The following is a 23,121-nucleotide window of genomic DNA, read 5'->3' on the forward strand; positions in this document are numbered from 1 at the left end:
TCGACAAAATTCGAGCAAAATTGACACTTGGCGCGCATGATCTTTCCCGTTCTTTCTTGCGAAATGTGACAGTGACAGCGGCAAACCGATGGAACAGCCTTAAACGATTTTCTTTCTTTACAACGTACTTTTTAACCAATTAGAGTAGAGTCCGACCACTCTGAGTTTTCATCTACCTACTACATCAAGTAGGTATATACTATATAGCCAAACAGTGTAAACATAGCATGTTACGAGTCTATATTACCTCCTTTATAATAGCATTCGTTTAATTTAAGAGATATTTAAACTTTTGATTCTCTTAATTAACACATTCGCGTAGTTTTTTGTTTCCTTTGGCCTATGACACATGACGTCACTAACCGTCCGCTAATGTGTTAACATGTCTAATGTCAGTAATGTCTAGGTATAACGATAGTTATACGTCTAATTAATCACAAGTTAAAAGTCGTTAAAACACGAGTAGCCTTTAAAAAAAGAAAACAAGTAACGCGGGTGGGACACGTGATCTGTCGGAAATCGTCTCAAGTTACTAAGGGATTTGATTAAGTAATCGAGCACTTCCTTTGACTTGGAACTTCTACATTTGCATCCAACGTAGAAAGAAAGCTCATTTGAGTCAAACGCAGCAGATTCAGGTTCTAATTTGTCGTTGGAATACCTAAAATTTAAGAAGACTGGTGACAGATGTCCACAACTTTGGTAGGTACGTATAACGTACGTAGTTAAATAAAATTAATAAATAAAAAATGTTTTATTGCCACAACCACCAGAAAAAAAAATTACAAGAGAAAAAACAAAATACACAATACACTTCATTAAACAAAAAAAAACATTATAAAAAACATGCACAAAAAAATTAAATCGAACAGTAAACTACATCTAGGTATGTGATTTTGTGGTATAGTTAGTAAATATACAGCCCAAAACAACGTCGAGATGAGTTTAGGCGATATAAATTTTTTAATACATTTTTTCTGCGAGTGTACGACATATTGTGACCTCGGTCTCTTTAAAACAAGAGTGAATAGGCTGTTGTTACTGAACCGGTGAGCTCGATCTTAGGCCCTGTCTTCACTTTCCATCAGGTGTGACTAGGGCCAATCGCCGATCAGTTTATAATAAAATAAAATAAATATTCATTCTTAGTTAGTACTTAGACAAAACTACAAAAGTAAATTACAGTCAGCAAAAGAGAGATATGCCGTGCCTCGAATGTTAGTAAGGTAGGGTGCCTAGTACCTATTTTCAAGGTTATATGTACTTAAATTAATTACGTACTTAATGTGAATTTATGCACTATTGTCACCATTATATGTCTTAGTGGCTAACAAATTAGCCAAAGGATAACATTTCTATTTGTAATAAACCAGCTGAAGGTTAAAACTGCTGTTTGCTGGTTTAAGTACGACATTAACAAATAAATTAAGTAGATTATCTTGATAAATGTCTGTATTTAGCTGAGGCATAATATTGGCTTGCACCGCCTCTAATAATAGTATTCACCCTACAGCAAGACTTCGTAAACGTGTTATTAGAAAAATAAACTAAAACAGTGCTACAAAAATAGAGAGGAGAGGAAAAGTAAGTTTAACAATCGAAATATATACTGTGTGTAGAAGCGTTTGTCGCAAAATCGAACAGTCGATACTCTGTCACATTACGTTGTGTTGTACAAGCGTTCTTTCGAGCAACAGTTTCTCGCAATACCGGTCTTTTGACCAAACATTTATCGCAAAAACGATTTGTCGAGCAATCCATTATAAAATAAAATAAAAATAAAATAAAATAAAATATCTTTATTATGACGATTCCGATCTTTCGAACAAACGTTAATCGCAAAACCATTCTATCGAGTAAATTTATTGCCTTTCGATTTTTCGAACAAACGTTTGTCGCGGAGCCTTTCTGTCGACCAAATGCAACAGTTTATCGCAATAGCGATCATGATCATCGCATGTTTGTAATTCGAAGTTCAAAGACACAGTCATGGAAAGATCCCTCTCTCTTACTGATCCGCAAAAACAGGCTTATTTAGATAAACACATTCGCTCCGGAAATCGTTATAAAAACTTGTTTATCGCTAATGTTTTCACAACGTTCGGTAGTCATCCTCCCTATGTGAAAAAGACAAAATCCTGACCAGATTTATTCGAAGATATGACTTTTTAACTTAGATGTTTAACCGTGGGTAGTGCGTAGGTGCATTAGTGGGCGCATAGGTGTTGGTTCGATTCCCGATTGCTTCACCGCGTTGACACTGTTTAAATGTGGGTTGCTGCCATAATTATTTTGATATATTGTATGGTAACAAAGGCGCTCATGAGTACCTGGACAACTGTCTTTCGTATCAACATGGGCTTCTTAGGGTTGACACATATCTAGTTATACTTACTTTGTCTTTAAACTCTTTTCCACGTTTAACCTTTGTTTTCGTCAAATACCTACCTCAAATCAAGACATTGAAGTGGTATGTCATTAATTTGCCGATTCTACCTAAAAGTGAAGAAAAACGTCATCCTGCCAGCATTTGTTTAGATTAAGCTAAGAATTGTATGTGAAACAACGTGTCAAAATTAAGAACAAAATAGTCTTCCCTCGAAAGAACACGAGTTGCGGAAAACTCAACCTTGGCTACATATTCGTTTCGCAGTGGAAACGGTGTGTAGCTGCGGAGCTGACGCTAAGATCTGTACACGCGAGTTAGGCCTTCGACTCAGACAGAAGGGGGAGGACCGGAGGACCCCCGCTCCCAGTCGTTCCTGGTGCAAAGGCTGTTCCTAGTTATCCAGCGTTATCACGCTGCTACCATGCTGCTACCATCATGAGCACCTTACCGGGAACGGCAGGGAGCAGTTAATTTGGTCTCCTATCGGACGCCCCAGGTATTGCTGGTGCGACATGGTGGATGCGCGAACTTCGAGTCACCAATTGGCGAGAGGTCGCACGGGACCTAGAAAAGTGGCGCTGTCTTGTGTCGGAGGCCAAGTCTCATTTTGGGTCGCTGAGCAAACGGAGTAAGTAAGTAATTTGGTCTTTATTCAGAAAATAAAAGCATTAGATTATTTTAAAGCCTTACCATGTTTTTAAACGTGAAGACTCCAGGAAATATTAGTGAGTCTTCAAACCGCCAATACAAATAGGAAGTACTTACCGAAAACCGGCAGCTTATCTAAGATTGGATTATCATGTACCGTCACATTGTTGACTGTTAATGTTAAAAGCTGTCTGCCTAAACAAGTCTCCGTTAAGCAATGGCCATAAGCGGTGCGCGTGGGCACATCGATTTCGTGAATTGACCACATCCGGTCGGTATCGCGGTTCCGCTGATGGCTTGTTAAGGGCAGATAGATTAACAGGAGTTAGCGAAGCTTGACCTTAAGATAATACATACATTGGCTGCTTGTCGGTTATCGTCATTGTCTCATTGTGATAATATATTTTAGTACAGTAGAGACACGAGATAACTTATATTGTTGTAAGAAAAAATCAGCACAAAATAGCTACCATGTTCTATCAGAAAGGACTATTTCTTCTGCTGCAATTTTTTAGAATTAATAGCGGGCCCATCAATGCTCTGTAATAGCAGCTAATCATGCAATCGAAATAAAAACGAAATGCATAGATGAGAGAAAATATTAATTTAATAAAATCACCGAATCAGATTCCCATTCATTGCCAATCATATCAGTGATTCACTAATCACCATAACCATAACCTTACTGTCTGTCACCGACAGCCATATTCTTTCTCAATCGCTGCGTGTCGGCATCGCGCATTTAGTGATCCGAAATATTAGCAATCGGGAATAACGCTTAGATGACAATGCCCTGCTTCGTATGTGCAGTACTTGCATGAAAAACATCGTTTAAATAAAGAACTTATTCAAAGAGAACAAGATAAACAATTGCATGATTTCTCAACTGCGATATATGCATATGTTGTTAGCACGGCAGATTAAGAAACTTTATAGTCCTTGCATCAGCCTCTCAGTGTGATTTGTTTGCGGGCAGACAGGTGGTTGTGCGTGATGAATGTTTGAGGTTTTGTGAGAAGATGGATGCACGTCCTTCAACTGTTTAAAATGTGTTAATTATTTATTTTTAAATGTTAGTATTGTAATTTGTGATTAATTGTATATTGTTTCTTTTTCTTTTTGTATTTTCTATGAAGTTAGCAGTGGTTTGGTATTTTACTGTCGTACTGTTTAACTTGTTTGATAAAATAAATAAATAAAAAATAGTAATGATTGACTTTTTTTATAAAAAAACACCTATTAACTTAAGAGGGTATTATTAATCAGTGACCTATTCATTGCCAATCATACCGTTAATTCAGTAAACCTCCACGACACTGTCACCGACTGCCATATCCGTACGCTGCGCGTGGGCACCGTGCATATTTGGCGCGCAGATGGCCGATACCGCACGGATTTGTCTTCGTGCGCCGTGCGCGCATGTCGTGGCATAGCATACGAGAGTCTTGCATAGAGAAACGATGGGTAACTACATCCTGCTAAAGAAAACTATTTTCGTATCTTTTTCAAAGCAGGAGGTCCCGGGTTCGAATCCTGGTAAGAGAATTTATTTGTGTGTTTATCACAAATATTTGTTTCTGAGCTATGGATGTTCTCGCTCGAAATAAAACTGTCGTGAGACATATTTTAAAATATTTAGAACACAACGGACACTCACTGGAATTTTTAGTCGCTATTGGCGACATGTTTCGGGCCCGTCGGGGGTCCTTCTTCAGGCTCGAGTGCTCGCGGCGGCTGCACTCCGTGCACTCAATGCAATGTGATGTTTTCGATATATATAGTGTTTTTTTTAGTCACCTACGATAATTTACGGTGTACATAGGTCATACTGAATAACTTTTACTATGGGACCAACCCCGAAATCGCGAAAAAAATTGGCTGGTTCATACATTTTGGCTGGTCTGATGTTAATATTTTATATGGGAGAGTTTCTTTTTCGCGATTTGGGGGTTGGTCCCATAGTAAAAGTAGGTGACTAAAAAACAACCTGTATACCTACTTACACATAAGGCATTTGTGACGTGTGTGTGTATGTTTATGGTGTCTGTGAATAGTTCTCCAACTAACCCACGCCAATTCTGTCTCAAGCTAATTACTTATCTAATTTAGAATCGGTTGAAATGTCAGTTACGGTATTAATGCGTAGGATTTCAAACGTCCGATACACTATATTAGCTGTTACATTTCTAGTTGCCGATTTCTATTCAAAACCTTTACGCCCTATCTGCTGGCAGTTCTTGTCAAAAGGCGATAGGATTAAAACTTGTACTATCTAATAACGATACAATTCTAAACCTTTTAGGTTTTAACTTATTTTATAGTAAATAAACGTATGTCTACGTGTAAACCAGCCTAAAATAGAATAGAACTGTACTATTGTGTGCCCTTACAGGGTATCATGAACTCTGTGCCTACCTCGTCGCATAATAATTGATTCTCCTAATGTAATGTTACGCATAAAACTCATTTCGCATAATTGTTATTGAGCTGATACAGAAAGTATTTTCGAAAATATTTTGCATAGGTTGTGTAGAATAGAGTAGGTTAGGTTAGGTTTGTTTTATGATAGTTTCAGCATAATAAAAATTATGCGAAATAAATTTTATGTGATGTAACATTACATTAGGACAATCAATTATTATGCGACCCGATAAAGACCCTCATGAACTGACTATAAAATGTAACAACTTATTGAGAACATGACAATGCAATATTGAATAAATTACTCAAACTCATGCATATACTCATATGTATGTAAAGGGGTCCACTGACTATCAGTCCGCCGGACGATATCGGCCTGTCAGTTAGAACAAAAATTTGACAGTTCCGAACAACTGACAGGCCGATATCGTCCGGCGGACTGATAGTCAGTGGGCCCCTTAAGATACAATGATTTTTTTAAGCAATTAAGTAGTTAAACTTTTAAGATCGGCTCAGTAGGTACTTTATAACTTTATCGTATCCTTCCTCCGTACTGACCCATTCACTACAAGTACGGTACCAAGTTCTCAGTATTCGCACCTTAGAGCTAAGCTAGTACTTGGCTATGCAACGCACGCGCAGGCTACTTTGTATTGTAACTTCGGAATTTATACCACAATGCTGCTACAAAATACCTACACTACTAGAACACTAACAAGTCTATATATTTATACAAATTTGTACCTTAACCCATTGGTATAAAGTAGAAAAACTTAATAGATAAATGGTTAAACTTTAACGTTTATGACCTTTTATGTACGGACCGCAGAATGGCTCTATTAGGCATGTGCTTGGACGAATTGTTTGCATAAAACGAAGGAGTTTTACAAGATTTTGCTTGCGAATGCGATTTGTATGGACTTTTTTCTATATATTTTTTCCCCCGACGCAAAAAAGGGGTGTTATATGTTTGACGCCAATATCTGTCTGTTCGTCTGTCTGTGGCATCGTAGCTCTCTAACGGACGGACCGATTTCGATGCTGTTTTCTTTACGTGAAAGCGAGTTTCCTTGCGGTGATTCTTAGTTATGTTTGATAGAAATTGATCGAGCAGTTTGAAGAGTATCAGTTCTTTTTCAAAATAATGTAAGGCATTCGTTGGCCAAAAGCGTAGTTATTTCTAAATTTTGAGTTTAATAGTTATGTATATAGTTTTTCTTAGTATGTTCTCTTACCCCAATGTTTCTCTTACCCCATCTAACCTTAATATCTTCGACATCAGCTAAGTAAAGGGTCTGCCAAAACATTTGTAAATTAAAAGAAAAAAATCAAATTCACCGCGAATTAGCTTCAGCTGCATCAAGTTCAACTGTTCAAGATGAACGCAATATGGTATAAAAAGTTTAGTATCGATTTCCAACATGACGTACTTAATGTACATAATACCTTATACTGTTTACCCACACATAAACAATGCTTTAAATTTCGCATTACTCAAACCATATAAACCCTATACAATATTATTAAGTACCTAATAAAGCAACTAATACATTAAATAAATTATCCATAGGACACCATTTATCTCGAAGGGAACGGGTCAGTAAATCTTTACTTCAATGTATACCTGGAAGTCGTAAGTTCGCGTAGTCTTGGGAGCTTACAACCTCCGTGAATGCCTTAACTTAATCATTTGTGACGTTTTCAACCAAAAGGTACCACATTGCCGGTTGTCGATAAGGTTAGGTTGAAGCTATATCGAAATATCGCCTTACTGACAAGCGACAATAAGTACTCTTTTGGTTGAAAATGGCACATTTGTATAATAGGCATTTTCACTTAAAAGTGTACCATTTACTTATTTTTTTAAATCCATCAACTTTTTTAAAAAGAAAAAAAACATCCCCAAAAAAATGACAGTTTTGTAACGTATTTTCACATACATTTTGTATGGACCGTTACAAAACTTACTCCCAAAATTTGTATGAAAAACTGGGGAAACTTTTTTTCTTTGTCTCATTCAATAGTACTCGAGTTTAAATAACCCAAAAGTTGATGGTTTTTCGAAAAAAAGTAAATAGTACCATTTTTTCTGAAAACCCCCTAATACAAGTATGTACGATAAAATAATTTTATTTCTGGGCCTTTTCGTACCTTGCCACAGTGACAATAATATGAGATCCCTAGCGGTTTTCATACCTATTAATAGTCACTGTACGATAAGTGAAAAAAAAATTTCCTTGACTGTATTTTTGAGGTATTCCCAGGATAAAACACGTATGTAAATCATTAGGTATTTAAGTACATATATATTGCAAAATATATGTTAGGAAGATAGGTAATAGGTTAATTAAAGTATAGGTTGATCCATCCTCAAAATTTTGACATTTAAATCAACGACTTTTCTTATCGACAGAAAATTCAAATTATATTGTTTTCATAGTTTTATTTCATATATTAAATGATTTTTGTGGGTAGGATACTTTCCCTAATCATCATCATCAGGCCTTGTGCATCTTTACAGATGATTTAAGAAGCGGGTTTCAACTCGCTGGAGGTAAGGCGTAACTTTGCACTTCTCACTACTGCTTGCAGTATCCTGCACGGGGAGTCGGACTGTATCGAACTGGCGGAGCAATTGGTACGTCTGTACGTTCCCTCGCGGACCAGAATCGATTTCAGACCTCGTGACCGTTGTCTCCTGGCAGTCCCGGCTTTGCGTACTGTATCGCGTAGGAATTCCCCTCTGGTTCGTTCCTTGCTCCTTTTGAATGCGCTCCTTGCATCAGCTTCTCAGTGTAATTTGTTTGCAGGCAGACAGGTGGTTGTGCGTGATGAATGTTTGAGGTTTTGTGAGAAGATGGATGCACGTCCTTCAACTGTTTAAAATGTGTTAATTATTTATTTTTAAATGTTAGTATTGTAATTTGTGATTATTTGTATATTGTTTATTTTTCTTTTTGTATTTTCTGTGTAAGTTAGCAGTGGTTTGGTATTTTACTGTCAAACTGTTTAACTTGTTTGATAAAAAAAATAAAAATAAAAAATCAGCATCTAATAAGTCTAATTAAATACATAGGCAGGGAAATAAGGTAGATTCCTAGCTTACCTATTCATTAACATTCTAATCAGTCATTCACATCACTAGGAATTACACAATACGGTCTTAGATAGCGGGGTCGCAGGTTCACGTCCCAGGAAACAGTAATTTCTCTGATAACGCGTGATAAGGCCAAGTTTAAGATGTCGGCGCTTTAGTGACGTAGGGTATAGGGTAGACCGGGGCGAATCGAATCACAGGGTGAATAGGATCATGATGAAAAAATTCATTGATATTTGAAAAATTGCATTGATATGAGTGCACTTAAATAACACTGTACCTACATCTCTTCTGTAAGCCTGCGACGCCTTTCATAAGCCATACTTTCAATATCATTTTTTTTTACTCTGACCCGATTTGCCTTGTGATCCGATTCGCCTCGGTCTAGCAAAAGCGGTTATACCTACATTTAAAGTACAAATATACATTGGTACAGTCAGAAAAACTATAAGCTTCAATCGAACTTAAACTTTCGTGAGACATATTTCACTCACTATTATTTTAGTCGCTTTTGGCGACATGAAATAATAGTGAGTGAAACCGTACTGATCTAAATATTTTGAACTATTAGCTTAGCACCCTTGCATACATATTTGCAATAAATTCAATTTTGTAGTTGTATTTGCCTGTACTTGCATTGCATCAGTAGCTTTATTTCTCTTTTGCTATATCTCTAATAACACTTCTTAGTCTTTAGAGTTAAAATAAAAAAAAAAAAAAAAAAAGCCGTTTATTCACACTAAGTTTAGGTTACATTCGTAGGTTGAATCTATCTTAATTTGCTTAGTGGTGAACCCCTCTTTGGGTGAAGGCCTCCTCCAACTCAATCCATTTGCTTCTGTTTGAAGCTATTGCCATCCATTGCTTTCCCACAGCCTGGGATAGGTCATCAGCCCAACGCTGCTGCGGCCGGCCAGCGCGCCGCCCTCCTGGTGGTCCTCTCCATTTTGTTGTTTCTATGGTCCACCTCTTGTCAGTATAGCGTGATATGTGGCCAGCCCAGCGCCATTTTAGGGATAAAGCTTGTGTGAGAGCATCGACTACTCTGGTCTTTTGCCTAATTTTTTTGCTGTTAATTTTATGTATCTTCCTTATTTTAAGGATACTTCTCTCCATTGCTCTTTGGGTTCTTATGATCCTAAGTTGGATTGTTTTCGTGTATGTCCATGTTTGGCAGCCGTAAAGCAGGCATGGCAAGAGGCAGGTGTCCATGACAATTTTCTTCATATGTAGACTGTAGTTGCCCTTCAGAACCTCCTTTAGTGACCAGAAACGTCTCCATGCTATGTTTGTTCTTCTTATCACTTCTTCTTCATTGTTATCCTTGCTGAATGATACTTGTTTCCCTAAATATATGTAGTCGGTGACATAATCTATATTCTTGTCTCCCACACTGATTGGCCTTTTGTGGTTATTTGTCATTATTTTAGTTTTACTGGTGTTCATTTCCAGTCCAACCTTCGAGCTTTCTTGGTCCAAAGATTTCAACATTGACTCTAGGTCCTTAGCAGTCTCAGCTAGTATGGCAATGTCATCTGCGAATCTCAAATGGCTCATATAGCGGTTGTTTATTCTTATGCCTTTTTTTGACCAGTCTACCTTACGGAATATACTCTCGAGAACAGCAATAAAAAGCTTGGGCGATAGGGGGTCGCCCTGTCTCACTCCTCTTTCTATGTGTATTGGTTCGCCCCTAGTTTCTAGCTTGACTTTACTTGTAGCATGTTTGTAAATATATTTTAGAATGTTTATATATTTTTGGTTTATCTTGAATTGGTTTAAGGCGTCCCAGATGGAAGTATGACTTATGCTGTCGAAGGCCTTATTGTAGTCCACAAAGGCCACAAACAGTGGCATTTTGAATTCTTTATACTTTTTCTTTAGAGTTACCACTGTAAAATACTTGTTTCGATAAATTATTTGTAGTTTTACTTACTATAAAACTCCCGTGAGACTCAAACATTACAATTATTCGACGGGTCACTCACCCCGGGGTCGGGTCATGTTGAGCTATTCGATTTAATAATACGTGAGTAACTCGTTTTAAAATAATTTTAATAAATTATTTGTATTTGTATTCAACCTGTATTTTACAATACAAATGGCGAACTTAATGCTTTAAAGGCATTCTCTATGAGTCAAAAAATAGGTCGTAACATTATTTGACACGAAAATTCACGCAGGAGTATTTTTAAAACAGATAAAAATGAAGTAAAATCACAACCCCAAGGCAAAATGCAGCATTTAGGTAGGTAATTTGATTTTCCTATAATTATTAAGGTATGCAAACAATATAATTAAATAGTATTTGAACTGCTTGTGTCTAGTGAGATATTTACGTTGTTCTAGCCATACACACGTTATACAGTACAACCATTTCCTCTATAAAAGCCACAATAAGACAAATATTTATGCAAACACATTTCCGTTACTTTACAAGCTCACTCGAATCGTGAATATCTGCTATTTATATGTACATATTTATTGTGCTCATGGATAAGTCTTTACATACATAGTATCTGCAACAATCATTTGATGGAAATTTCGCTTTTCTTGCATTCGAAATACGGGTGTTTTTGTCATCAAATGAGTGTTGCAGGTTGAGTAAGTATAGCGGCGATATGATTTTAGGTACTTGCAACTAAGTAAAGTTATTAGCAATTCTGCTCTTTATTATTCATAATTGTTGCTAATGTGAAATCTGATTTGTAATTTTTTACTTTCATTGTATGTTTGTGATCTAAAAATCATACAACAATTGAACTAGCTTTCGAATTTGAATGAATACACAGTATCGATGTATCGAATTTATATAGCGTTTTTAATCTTTCGAATGCCGGAACGTGGATCCACGTACGAGGAAACTATTTAAAAAAAAAACAGGCACACGAGAGGAAGTAAGTATCTAAGTAAGCGTAAGTACTGATAATAATACTGAACTGAATTGTTATTCTTGAAATTTATTATTTACTCTATGTTTTCAAAATACTGCTGCGTCAATTTTTTATATGACCCAATTTTTACTGATAGAGAATAACTTAAGACTTTAATACCGCCATTTGTATTTTCTGGTTAAATAAGGCAACAAATTTGCAAGTAAATGCAAAACACTGCGTAGACAATATGTCATTCATAGTTAAATATTTACAACGTAACGACACTCATTCATAAAACAAAGTTTATTGACAAACAGTAAAGTAGAATAACCGCAAACTTAGCCGACTATTATAATTATCTATAATAGGTATAGTTGCTGTAACATCAATGACAGTTTGTCATTTCTAGCCGCATCTATGTGCAAGCATCGGAAGGAAGAAACACAATAATTTACGCAATTATATAATTATTATTTCTGAATAGATATAATATATAGAAGTACTACAGTACAAACACTAAACTAAATTAATAAATAGCTCATATTAATTGTCTAAAAATGTCTAAAAATGCCATGTAGCCACCACTGGCGCTAGTTATGCACGCTTAATGTCGCGCCACGATATGATCCGACCGGACCGGTACATGTTCGGTCGGTTGATCCGTGTAAGTCTACTTAATGTTATGTACTTATGTTATGTTCTTATGTCGTCATATTGTATCTCTTTTTGTATTAGTTTGTGTAAACGATGTGTAATTTTATTTTTTGTCACATTTTATGTCTCTTTCTTTTATGTGGCTTTCTTTTTGTCTGTTACCTTCCGTGATTCTCACCTGATGGTCTCATCGGAAGATCAGCGCTGGAAGTCGCCAGCAGCATGCTGAGATGGCGCCATTTCGTGACATTTTATTTTCACTATGTTCTTTTAATGTATGTCTATTGTCTGTGAATGTGTCTACGAATAAAAAGTATTCTATTCTATTCTATTCTATTCTATTCTATTCTAAAAGAATAGCAAACGCCACCGGCGATAGTAGAGCTGCTGGCAGCTTCCTCGCACAAAGAATAAGCATTGCGAATATTACGATACAGCGAGGAAATGCTGCCAGCATCTCTGGGACCATGCCGCAGGGGAATAATTTTTAGTTATTTATTTTAAGATTTAGTTTATAATTTTTATAGGTTAGTTATTAAGTTAGTTGTTATTTAATTCTGTTTTATTTATAGGTATATTAGTGTGAAAGTAATTTTATAAATAAAATGCGTAATATTCTGATAAATACCTTAAATCTAAAATAGGCCCTTGAGGCATTGTACCAAGGATGCTGGCGGCATTTCCTCGCTGTATCGCAATGCTGATACGTTGTGCGAGGAAGCCGCTAGCTCTTCGGCGCAACTTTCAATGACACTTTACATCATTTCGATTTTGGTCGCACTTTTGGTACTTACTTATTTGATAGGCAATCTGTAGCCTAACCACGAGTTGACACTGACATATTCGCTAACGTCTCCGTAACTTGCTTTCTGTACATATCGCTCGCACTAATATGCCAGTACAAGTGAAATGCATAGAAAGTAAGTTACGCACACGCTTGCGAATATGTCAGTGTCAGGTCAGTGTCAACACGTGGTAAGGCTACTTGTACATTGTAGATCTATAGCTGAGACCGAGCAGCGTGGGGTGGCGAGCAAGCAACTTCCTCGGACTTCGTGTACGAATTGTAATTACAGATGAATGAAAATCGATCTTACGCCCACATGCGCAAGCGTCTTAACCAACCTATTAGCGGCGATTAGCCGAATCAAGCGCATTAGCGGGTTAAGTGTAGAAAGCGGAGAAAGCGAAGGGTTAACAATGCAAAACCTTGTTAAGGCTAATTATAACGCAGGCGCATCAGCTGAAAGGTCAAGGAGAAACGCCTATGGTATTAAAGTTCTATTCAATACGTTTAAATGGCCATAAATGTATGAACATTATGAGAAACTTGGCCCTCGAGACTTCTATAAATTGAAAAAGTCTAAATTAAGTGTAAATTCCATATCTCGAAGTCGATAGCACAGGGCGGCCACGCTATACATCAAAAATTACTTGCGTTTCTATGTGTGAACGGCACGTCTGTACACGCGTCATGCGTCATACATAGTGTGAGTAAGTTGCTTAAAAATAGTACTGAGCCGGCCCGGCAAACGGCCGTCAATCTGGTGTCACGGGGCGAGGTAATTCGAGTCGGGGCGGGGCGGTGCGTGGCCGTTCTGTATGATAATACTATTACTTATTCTGTGTCGATAGGTTTAGCGAAAAAATCAATAATCTCAGTATTATGTCGAAATAAGTAAAATTTGGTTGGTTCTCCTTAAAATCCATTTGAGACACTATGCAACAGCCAATGACTATTGACAACTGTGTTATGAATTCCTGAGATGAAGTAAATTTTTGAGATACAGTAGGTACTTATAATAACATAATGGACCTCAAGTCATTATGCTTCAGCAAATAAATAAGACCGTCAGAATCAACACGTGTAAAGGTGCTCAGCATAGTGATTGAAAATATAGACCTAGGCTCTAAAACTACGCGAAAGCGTAAAATAAGCATTAGCTGCCTAATTAAATATATTAATCGGGTCACTCACGTTTATAAAGCGAAACATGAAGCATGGTTATGGAGCGAAACATGTCGAGCAATCACGGATTTTATAAACGTGAGTGGCCCGATTTAATATATTTAATATGTCAGTGCCTCACGGAAGTTTTGTTATTAAAATAAGCTGCCAAGTAGGTGAAATAATTATGGGATAGCATAATTAGCAGAGTATTTACGAAACGATTTTTTTCTGGATGATGTTGTTGAAAACACGAGCAAAAAGCTGAAACACAAATTCGTAAAACGTTATTTTGGGTGCCGACTCGGGTTTGTTCGCACAAGCGCCAATTTTATAAATATAATGCGATCTATTCATAAAGCAGGTACGTATGTAGAAAACGCTTTGTATAAGTATCGTATATTACATAAGGCTAATATGGGGAAGACCAATCTACAAGCTCTTTCGTCTCTTATGACTCTTCTTCTTCCTAGCCTTATCCCTTCATTTGGGGTCGGCTCTCCTCGTCCTTAGGTGCCAGGATCGCCTGTCCTGGGTTGTTTATGTTTCAAGCTGAGCCCGTTCCAGGCCTTTGGATACGGTTGTCCACCACGTAGCTAGGGGGCGCCCTTCGCCTTTTCTCTTTTCCGGGATTGCTAAAGGCTTTTTAACTGGGTACTCTTCATCCTTTTTCATCACGTGCCCGAACCAGCGCATTCGCCTCTCTACCATCTTATTACCTATGGGTTCGTCTCTTATGACACTTGCGTTTGTAAGTATACACTTCAATAACAGAAGGTCATTAGATTAGAAGGAGCGAAGCCGTTCTGACTGTGTCTGAACGGCATTCGTATACAAATATGTACGGTTTCCATCGCCATACAGCGTGGTAATGCTGCAAGCATAATGGGAACTTTTGGGCCGGTCTTGGTGCAGGGTGGGGATGGGCATTAGTTTATGGTTGTTTTTGACGAAGCTTGTTGCAGAAATTATGTTTGTGTTTTGACGAAGCATGTGGCGGATTACCTTTTTGTATGATTTAATTACTAAATAAATATTTTATAAATATGTACGAGAGTTCTCGCGCTATAACTATGACTTGCCTTCCCAACCAAAAATCTTATATATAAACGTTGGTCAAACCAAATTGGCAGTAAATAGGAACAAAAATACTCATGCTTTTCTTTTGGGTGCTAGTACTAGTATAAGACAACGATAGTATGATTCTTTCTGTTTATGTTTGAAATGAGACAGTCCTTTAAACTACCAGAAAATATACCAGATCCTTTACACAAGAATTACTCATTCGGTTAGCAAATGGTGAGTCGAAATTCGGCATTTCGTTGCACCGAAAATCGAAATGCTTGGTTACACATTTAAAAAATAATACCCACACAGTCAAGCAAGCGACAGCAACCGACGAGCGGTTCCGGGGTTATTAAAATAATGAAATCGCAGCCGATTTTCACGAATTCGATTTGAACAACATTTATTAACGTAGTTGAGCGTAGCCAAGAAGACAATCGTTGGTAGAAAACGCCACTCGGAACTTAAGCAATGTACCTAATGGAATATTCACGTGACTTTTCGTAGCTTCTGTCATCCCGATACATTATTTCTTTCCGTTTGGTGTTTGCCGATCTTGGCCAGGTTAGCTTAGTATCAGGAAAATATATCTTCGATAACTTTTTTTCCACTTGGCAGCTGATCAAAGCCGTTTTCCTTCACCCAGAAACCGAATTTTACATGCGTAGAGTCCGTCTTAGATGACTTTGCACTAGTTTGCACCGAATTGAACAGAACAAAGTCAGAAGTGTCATCATAAACGGCATATTTTCATAGAAATTTGACATTAATGATGACATTGCCAACTCTTTGTCGTTGCAAATGGCATGCAGCTTGGTCCGATAAACTCAAAAACTACAGAACGGATTTTCACGCGGATTTCACCTATCAATAGAGTGATTCTTGAGGAAGATTTAGGTATACAATTTGTTAAGGTTTTGTGTAACCCGTGCGAAGCCGGGACTGGGTCGCTAGTATTATAAAAATCAGAAATTAGCTCATATACTCACACCTTGGACCCTAAAATCCTCTGCCTCGGGTTTCTGAGATGATTGCCCTTTATTTTGTGCGAGAGTGTTAAAGCTGACTCACGTATGCATTGTTGTGGACAAAGAACTTAAGATTTACGCCGCGAGAGGTGCAAATATTTTGGATGGCGACTTGGCGACTGCAATATGCTAAGTAAGGTCGATTAATTTGGGGCTTGTATTTCAAATAAAAAAAAATAGCAAAAGACATGAGTGCCTGCGACGTTTTAGTAGACGACACATCCGATCGTGCGAAGTGAAGAGAAAGGAAAAGAAAAGCAGACCCCACAATCAGATGGAAATAATAATGCTAAGAAAGATTTCGAATAAAAAAGATACAAACGATATCCAACTGTAAAGGTGACATTCGTTAGGCAACTGCAGTTGCTTTACTGTTACGATTACAGCAACGACCTAACACGAGCACGACACGGGCGCTGTGTCTGTCAATTTCCTTGATAAAATTAGTGACGGATTGAATGTTAAAATCGCGACACAAATACGGCTGCGAACTGCTGCTTTATCAAGGAAATTGATAGATACAGCGGCTCCATTAACGCCGCAGCAGTAATTTCGCGACAGTAGAATAGAATAGAATAGAACAGAATAGAATAGAATATATTTTATTTGTAGTAATTGTACATCGACCATCTAGATCACTAGTAGTCCAGCTGCAGTTGGTTGCCATCCGAATGTCACCTTAAGTATTGTTTGTTAATTTCGACCAAGCGATATCGAATTGTGATGTTTGTTAATTTAAATCCAGATGTAATAAAAGTGGCTGTTAATCATTATTTATTACTGCGAATCGAATTGTAAAATCCTATACATAATTCGTAAATTCATAACCAGGGGCCTGTACTTATATGTAGAGTGCATCTAAGCTAAGTCAACGCACACTTTTAAGTAGGTATTATCAAAGTGTGGGAATGTCACTATGAACGACATTCTTTCAAAGGGATTTGCCGTTTATGGTGGCATTCGCACACTTTGTCACCGCAAAATCTTCGTCCGACTCGAGTGTCTTGGTATTTATATATTCTTTAACAAATTGGGTTGGACTCATAAGTTTAAGGTAAATAGTTTCCTTTAAATAGGTTTTTACACATAAACTTACAAACACAGTGGGACAATAAACATACGAACAAACAAACAGTGGGAATTAATATCACAAACAAATCGCACAATGGCGCAGCTAATATTTCCACTTGACGTTTTAACTGTCCATCTATGCCTTGAATGGCTGCTCGCTAGGGCTGCCTCCTGCTTCTCATCTATCGCACGGCTATCATATTTCATTTATCGTAAATCATGTATCGTAAAATATATGACATTTCACTGCGAATTAAATACGATCGTTATCAGACCATAAATCATTTTCTGTTCGCAGTTTATCATCTTAGTTGGCAACAATTCTTGTAACCAAATCTTACACAATATACTTATGCTAAATTAACGAAATTTTGAGGTCCTGTCATGGTGCAATACGAGTAGGTACTTAATCTTGGTTATAGCGACTACCGGTTACAACGACAATAATTCATCGGTCCCTTCAGTATAAACGGTAACTTTACGTCGTTTTGAATGGTTAAACCGCCATTGTCGGTCATCAGAGCCTCGTTCAGCAGGATGCCCAAGCAGGAGAGGTTGACTTGAGGAGCGTAGGAAACATGTGTCCCTCTTACATAAACACATTACATAGGGATGCGAAGAACCCCCGGGCTACGGTAGGCATCCAAACTCACAAACTTAGACAGTGATTGAAGTTGGAGAGCGAGGATCGAGAAACCTCCCGTCCAGTAGACTGACACAGGCTGATAATGATGGAAGTACTAAAATAAGAACGAGAGTAGCCGTTGGTGTACGGTAGTCGGGGTCGGTGTAAGGTACCTGGCAAAGTGGCAACCCTATCTGCGCAAACACGGTGGCGCCGCGTACGGTTAAGGTCGGTAAGTAAATCATGCGCCCGCGCAGGGCACGGCGCATGACGCGACTGCCTGATGCAGATTAAGGTGAAATGTCGCTCCCAGTCCTGCGCGACCCTCAATCAAAACACGGTTGCGAAATTGCGAAGATAGTAATAAATAATTAGTAATTTATATTTCATACACGCATTTAAATGTTACGAGTTGACTTAAGTCATAATCACAGCTTCTTGCTCATTTGCTTGTCAATGTCAATTATCTAGAGTTAGATACTTGTTACACTTGAAAATATTTTTTAGTTGCAAGATTGGTTCTATTTACTTGACATCTAGGGTGCAAACGTAGGATAGTCCGGAATAATTTATTGAAAAGAGACAAATACATTAACATTCCAAAACACAGCTGCGAAGTGAAGACATGGCGAAAAACCTGCCGTCGAAATATTGCACAATAATATTCAAATCCACGATCGCATGTTTAGTTTAGCAGATATAAAATTATAAACAACACAACCACAATAAACAAGGAATCAGTCACGACATTACTTCCCATCTGCCTGCAGTTTATTATTTATTATGGCAACAGACTAATCTTTTATTTTGTTTGTTTTGTGCGAGCTTTCTGTTATTTGTGGCTTTATATTGTACAGTCGACGTCAAGGATATATAGGTATGTTACTACAACTACTACCCCTTTATAATAAGACGAAAAATATAAACATGAATCTTTCTAAATACGACGGGTTTTCAAGTAATTTCCAGGTCGATAGAGGTTCTGCTTGGGTGCCTACTGACGTAACATTATCAGGTAATCTACATGGATTGTCTTTGTGTCTGAATGCAATCTAAAAGAAAATTATACAAAGACTGCCTAACTCTACTTAATTGACCGACATACTTAGTTCTCTAAAAGTAGCAGTCCGACCTTATATGTTACAAATCCGACGACCGCTGTCCTAAGTTTCCAAGTGAGCACTTTTTGGAGTGCCGAATGTAAGCAAATGTAGTTGTGGGTCAACCTTCAACTAGTTGGCGAAACAACTTTTATTGCCCTTTGAGTAAGAAGCTAGCCTTGAGATACGCCTTAGGAGGCCTATATCTGCTTAGACAGGTGAGATCTGATGATACAAGCAAACGGAGGTCCTTTGCTTGTAAGAAGAGAGGTCTCTTCTTCTCGAATCACATCTCCTGGCAGTGGTCAAGCGGTGTGTCTCGCTTGTAGCATCTGTGGTCAACATCACATACACTGCGCCAAATTTCCTGCTGGTTAACAGGTAGAACTTACCTCTCTTCTTGTCGAACCACATCTCCTGGCAATGGTCGAGGGGCGTGTCTCGCTCGTACCCCCTCTGGCCAGCCTCGCAGCGGTACACCGCGCCAGGTTTCCTGTTCGCTGACAGGTACTGCGAGTCCGCTTCTGGCGCGCCCACCAGGATCCTGAGAACAAGCAAGAAGAAGGTTAAAACTTTGATAATAAGTTCATCTATTATGAAACGATTCTAACCGCAAAACATGCAAAATTATGAGCTATAATGTTTTATGGCCAAATTAAGATAAAACGCGACTAATAAATTGCTATTATAAGCGATATAATCCGCTGTTACCATAATTAAGTTTTTTAATTTATATAATGAAATGTATTATAATAACTGTATAAATAGCCGCAAGTAATCGTTAATAAGCCATATTTTATTGTACAACAGGAAAACTGAATCAACATAAACAACATTAATATTTATGACACTATAAAGGAAAACCAATTTTATTTTAAAGTAAACTAGAAGTCATATACGAAAGGAAAAGTAAAATCCAGTAAAATTGCCATCACTTATAAAAATATTGTCAATTTATTTTGTCAATATTTCTTTCCCTGTCAATTTAAATAACATCATAAAGCGAGGTTTAGACTAGCAAGAACTTGCATGCAATTTACGTTACGTTGCTGACTACTAAGGTAAACTGCATTCAAAATGTATATGAAACACCGCAATGTAATGAAAATTGCATGCAAGTTCTTGCTAGTCTAAACCTCGCTTTAGATAATATCAATAAAACTCAAAGGATACACACACATAATAACACATAGTAACATATAGTTATGTTCGTCCCACAACAATGAGGAATCTATCGACAGCTTACCCATTAAAACCTAGGCATATAGGTAACTTGTCAAGAAACAGACAATCATAATCTTCACAAACATTACTCTCCTTTCCTCACCAATGTGCCAAAAAGGTCACTAAGGGCCGACCTGTCTGCACAAACATACCGTAATGAGAGCGGATGGGCTGTCGTAACCCGCAAACCAGGTGGCTGGACACACGCCAACAACGACCACATTCCTAAACGTTACCTAGCCAAAACTCAGTAAGCACCAGTGCACCAATGGGTTGGAGATACGTTATCTCACAAGCTTATGTTGGTTTTCCTGAGCGTTTGACTTTACTTGTGCAAAGTGAATGATTGGAATAAGAGAACAGATGGTCCGCACCTGCGGGATCCTCTTTAATCTCGCTAAATCTTCCACACCTTTCATGTATCTACCCGCATATCTTCTTCTTACGGATACCACCGATATATTGCTGTTTTTAAGCTTAGAGCTGCCATTCGTTACTGCAAGTTTTGTTTATTTGGTCGCCCTATAATCATCAGTTAAAACTGTTTTGCTATGTTTATACTACATTAACTGGTTTAGCAATAGCTTCCGTATAAGATCGTACTTGGTGTAATTCTGTTGTGTTTTTGAATGAGGTTAAGTTAAGTAATGTTTGAAAACTAAAATAAAAGTAAACAGGCTAAACATAAGTTTACGCGATCATGTTTGTTAATGAACTACTTTTGCTGGAAACACGCCAAGTATTAAAAAGAAAATACAGGGTTTGATAAAATATAAAGTGAGAAGACTACATACTTTTATCATTATATTACAAAAATACAAAAGCTTACACGTTGTCAATGTTCTAGTGATTATAAAGTTCGATTATCGAGTCCTGGTAATGGGTTCCTTTCTTTTTCATAAGTATTGTCGTTCATTTGTCATTATTCCATTTAGGTCTTCTTTATCGATACAGACTATTTCTTTTTCATATCTCTGGTCAGGCTTTTCTTCAACAATACTCTTCTCATATTTTCTCTCGTCAAATATTTCCTTACCTCTAATAAGTGTTACAATTTCGTTAACCTGTATAAAATATTTCAATTGCTTACTGTAAAAAATTACAATTTAAGAACTCGTCTACACTTTCGTTATTTCTTACTAGCAGATAAACATCTCCAGCCTAAAATACTAATTAAAATAATAAACTTTTAATAGCCCAAGTTAATTCCGTTGCTGTCAACGCGCCGGGTTTGAAAGCCGCGGTAAAATAGAGTGCGCACGCGCGGCCCGGAATAGCCCCCTTCCTGGCGGGGTGATCGACTCTTCACAGGTAATAATGTTAACAAGTACCTGCATTATACGCGTTACTGACAAGTAAGTTAACGATCAGAGTTTGGACGGGAATTTTCGTACTACCGTTTTGATTAGAAATGGCCGAATTTTAAAAGCAGTATGCGATATTGTTTATGGTGACAAGGATGAGAAACATAGCACACAATGACTTTTGCAGCGTTAAAGCAGCTGTAGCAGCGCTTTAATTTTGAGAATTATGTAAGACAAGTCTTTAAATCTTGGTGCTTGAGAGCCATTAGGCTATCAAGCACCAACCCAACTCGTTATTGCTTGAAATAAGAGATGTTGTAACTGTGGTTGTGACAACTTTTGGCCACCAGCAACATTTATGCTTAATGCATCTCCAATGTTTACGCTTACATCTAGAGTAAAGCTTTTTTAGACGCATTACACACAACTCTGACACATTATCAATTATTTTACTCTACCTTTCGCTTTACAAATAGGTATTTAATATAAAACATTTAAGACTATGATCAGTTTCTTCCGTGTAAACGAACCGTACGACGTTGTGCAATTGGGATGCCCCGATCGTAAGGATCAACAAATCCATCAACACTGTTCCGAAGATCAATAAAACGTCACAGTGAGTCAGTGGCATAGGAATACGATTCGCGTCCGGGAATGAACCCGGCTATTTGCGTGCTGGAGCCGTGCCAGCGTCTGCGATTGTTTGACCCGTTTCTATCTGATCGCCATGCTGACGCTCATAGGTCTGACAATGTTTAGAGCCTTTACGAAGGGGCCGAAGAATGGCAGATGTAGTTTGATTTTTAGATCTTAGGAAATTTTATGATTAATCTGCTTAACCTTTAGATAGGAAGTTAGGTAGTCCTAGCACGGAGTACCCGTCTTTTTCTCACTGTATTAATTAAGAATCGCGGGCGAGACACTGTCGCGCCACTCCTGCTTTACGCCTGCTGATGCTCGGGATCTGGAAGAGTTTGTAACATCAACAAAACAGAAATCTCGTCTTTAACTCCTTTTATAAAGGGTCTTCTTCTTAGTGAAATAGGAGTCGGATTCGTTAACATTTTTTCAAAGTTACCGATTACCTATATAAGTAAAGATTATGAAGTTTGCTCGAAATTAATTAGAATCATCGTGATATATTTACGCAAATCTCACATGGAGAATATTTAAAGTATGGATATTATTGATTAAAAAATAGCTATCAGTTTAGGCAATTCATACATTCCGTGTATAATTTACTTCCTCGGCGGGTTGAAAGCCAACGATGACCTAACAAAATTCCCCACATGCCAGCCCTCCGATTGAGCTAACATTCTACCGATAAACATAAAAAAACGATAAAAAATACAAAATGCGGAACCTTTGTATCAAAACTTCGTGATAGACAAAATGTTATCGCTTGAGCGTGTCGATTAAACGAGATGAAATCTGTTTGATTTTTCTTGTCCAATTATGGTGGGAATTGAGTGATGTAATATTTGTTTCGATCATATGCTTACAGATATTTTGTGATTACAACTTTATATAAATCTCCTGTCAATATCTGTACAGTGTACAAGCTATAGTAACCACACAAGCTCTACGTGGATTTTATACACACTACATACTTTTGTAGATTTCCTTTTCCTTTATCAAAAAGTAAGGTTAGTATAAAACGACATTTCCCGA

At 37.6% G+C, this 23,121-nt stretch overlaps 2 protein-coding genes across 5 annotated transcripts in view; one reads left to right on the forward strand and one right to left on the reverse strand.

Moving 5' to 3' along the window:
• The window catches only part of LOC134741942 (brahma-associated protein of 60 kDa), a 389,674-nt gene that overhangs the window by 324,555 nt on the left and 41,998 nt on the right, over positions 1-23,121 (forward strand). The window lies entirely within an intron of this gene.
• The window catches only part of LOC134741937 (integrin alpha-8), a 185,941-nt gene that overhangs the window by 98,165 nt on the left and 64,655 nt on the right, over positions 1-23,121 (reverse strand). For all 4 annotated transcript variants that reach the window (XM_063674820.1, XM_063674818.1, XM_063674819.1 and 1 more), the window contains exon 2: positions 19,315-19,466. In XM_063674820.1, coding sequence (XP_063530890.1) covers positions 19,315-19,466 — 152 coding nt within the window. The remainder of the gene's footprint in view (positions 1-19,314; positions 19,467-23,121) is intronic.

This window comes from Cydia strobilella, chromosome 6 (assembly GCF_947568885.1).
Source record: "Cydia strobilella chromosome 6, ilCydStro3.1, whole genome shotgun sequence".
NCBI lineage: Eukaryota > Metazoa > Arthropoda > Insecta > Lepidoptera > Tortricidae > Cydia > Cydia strobilella.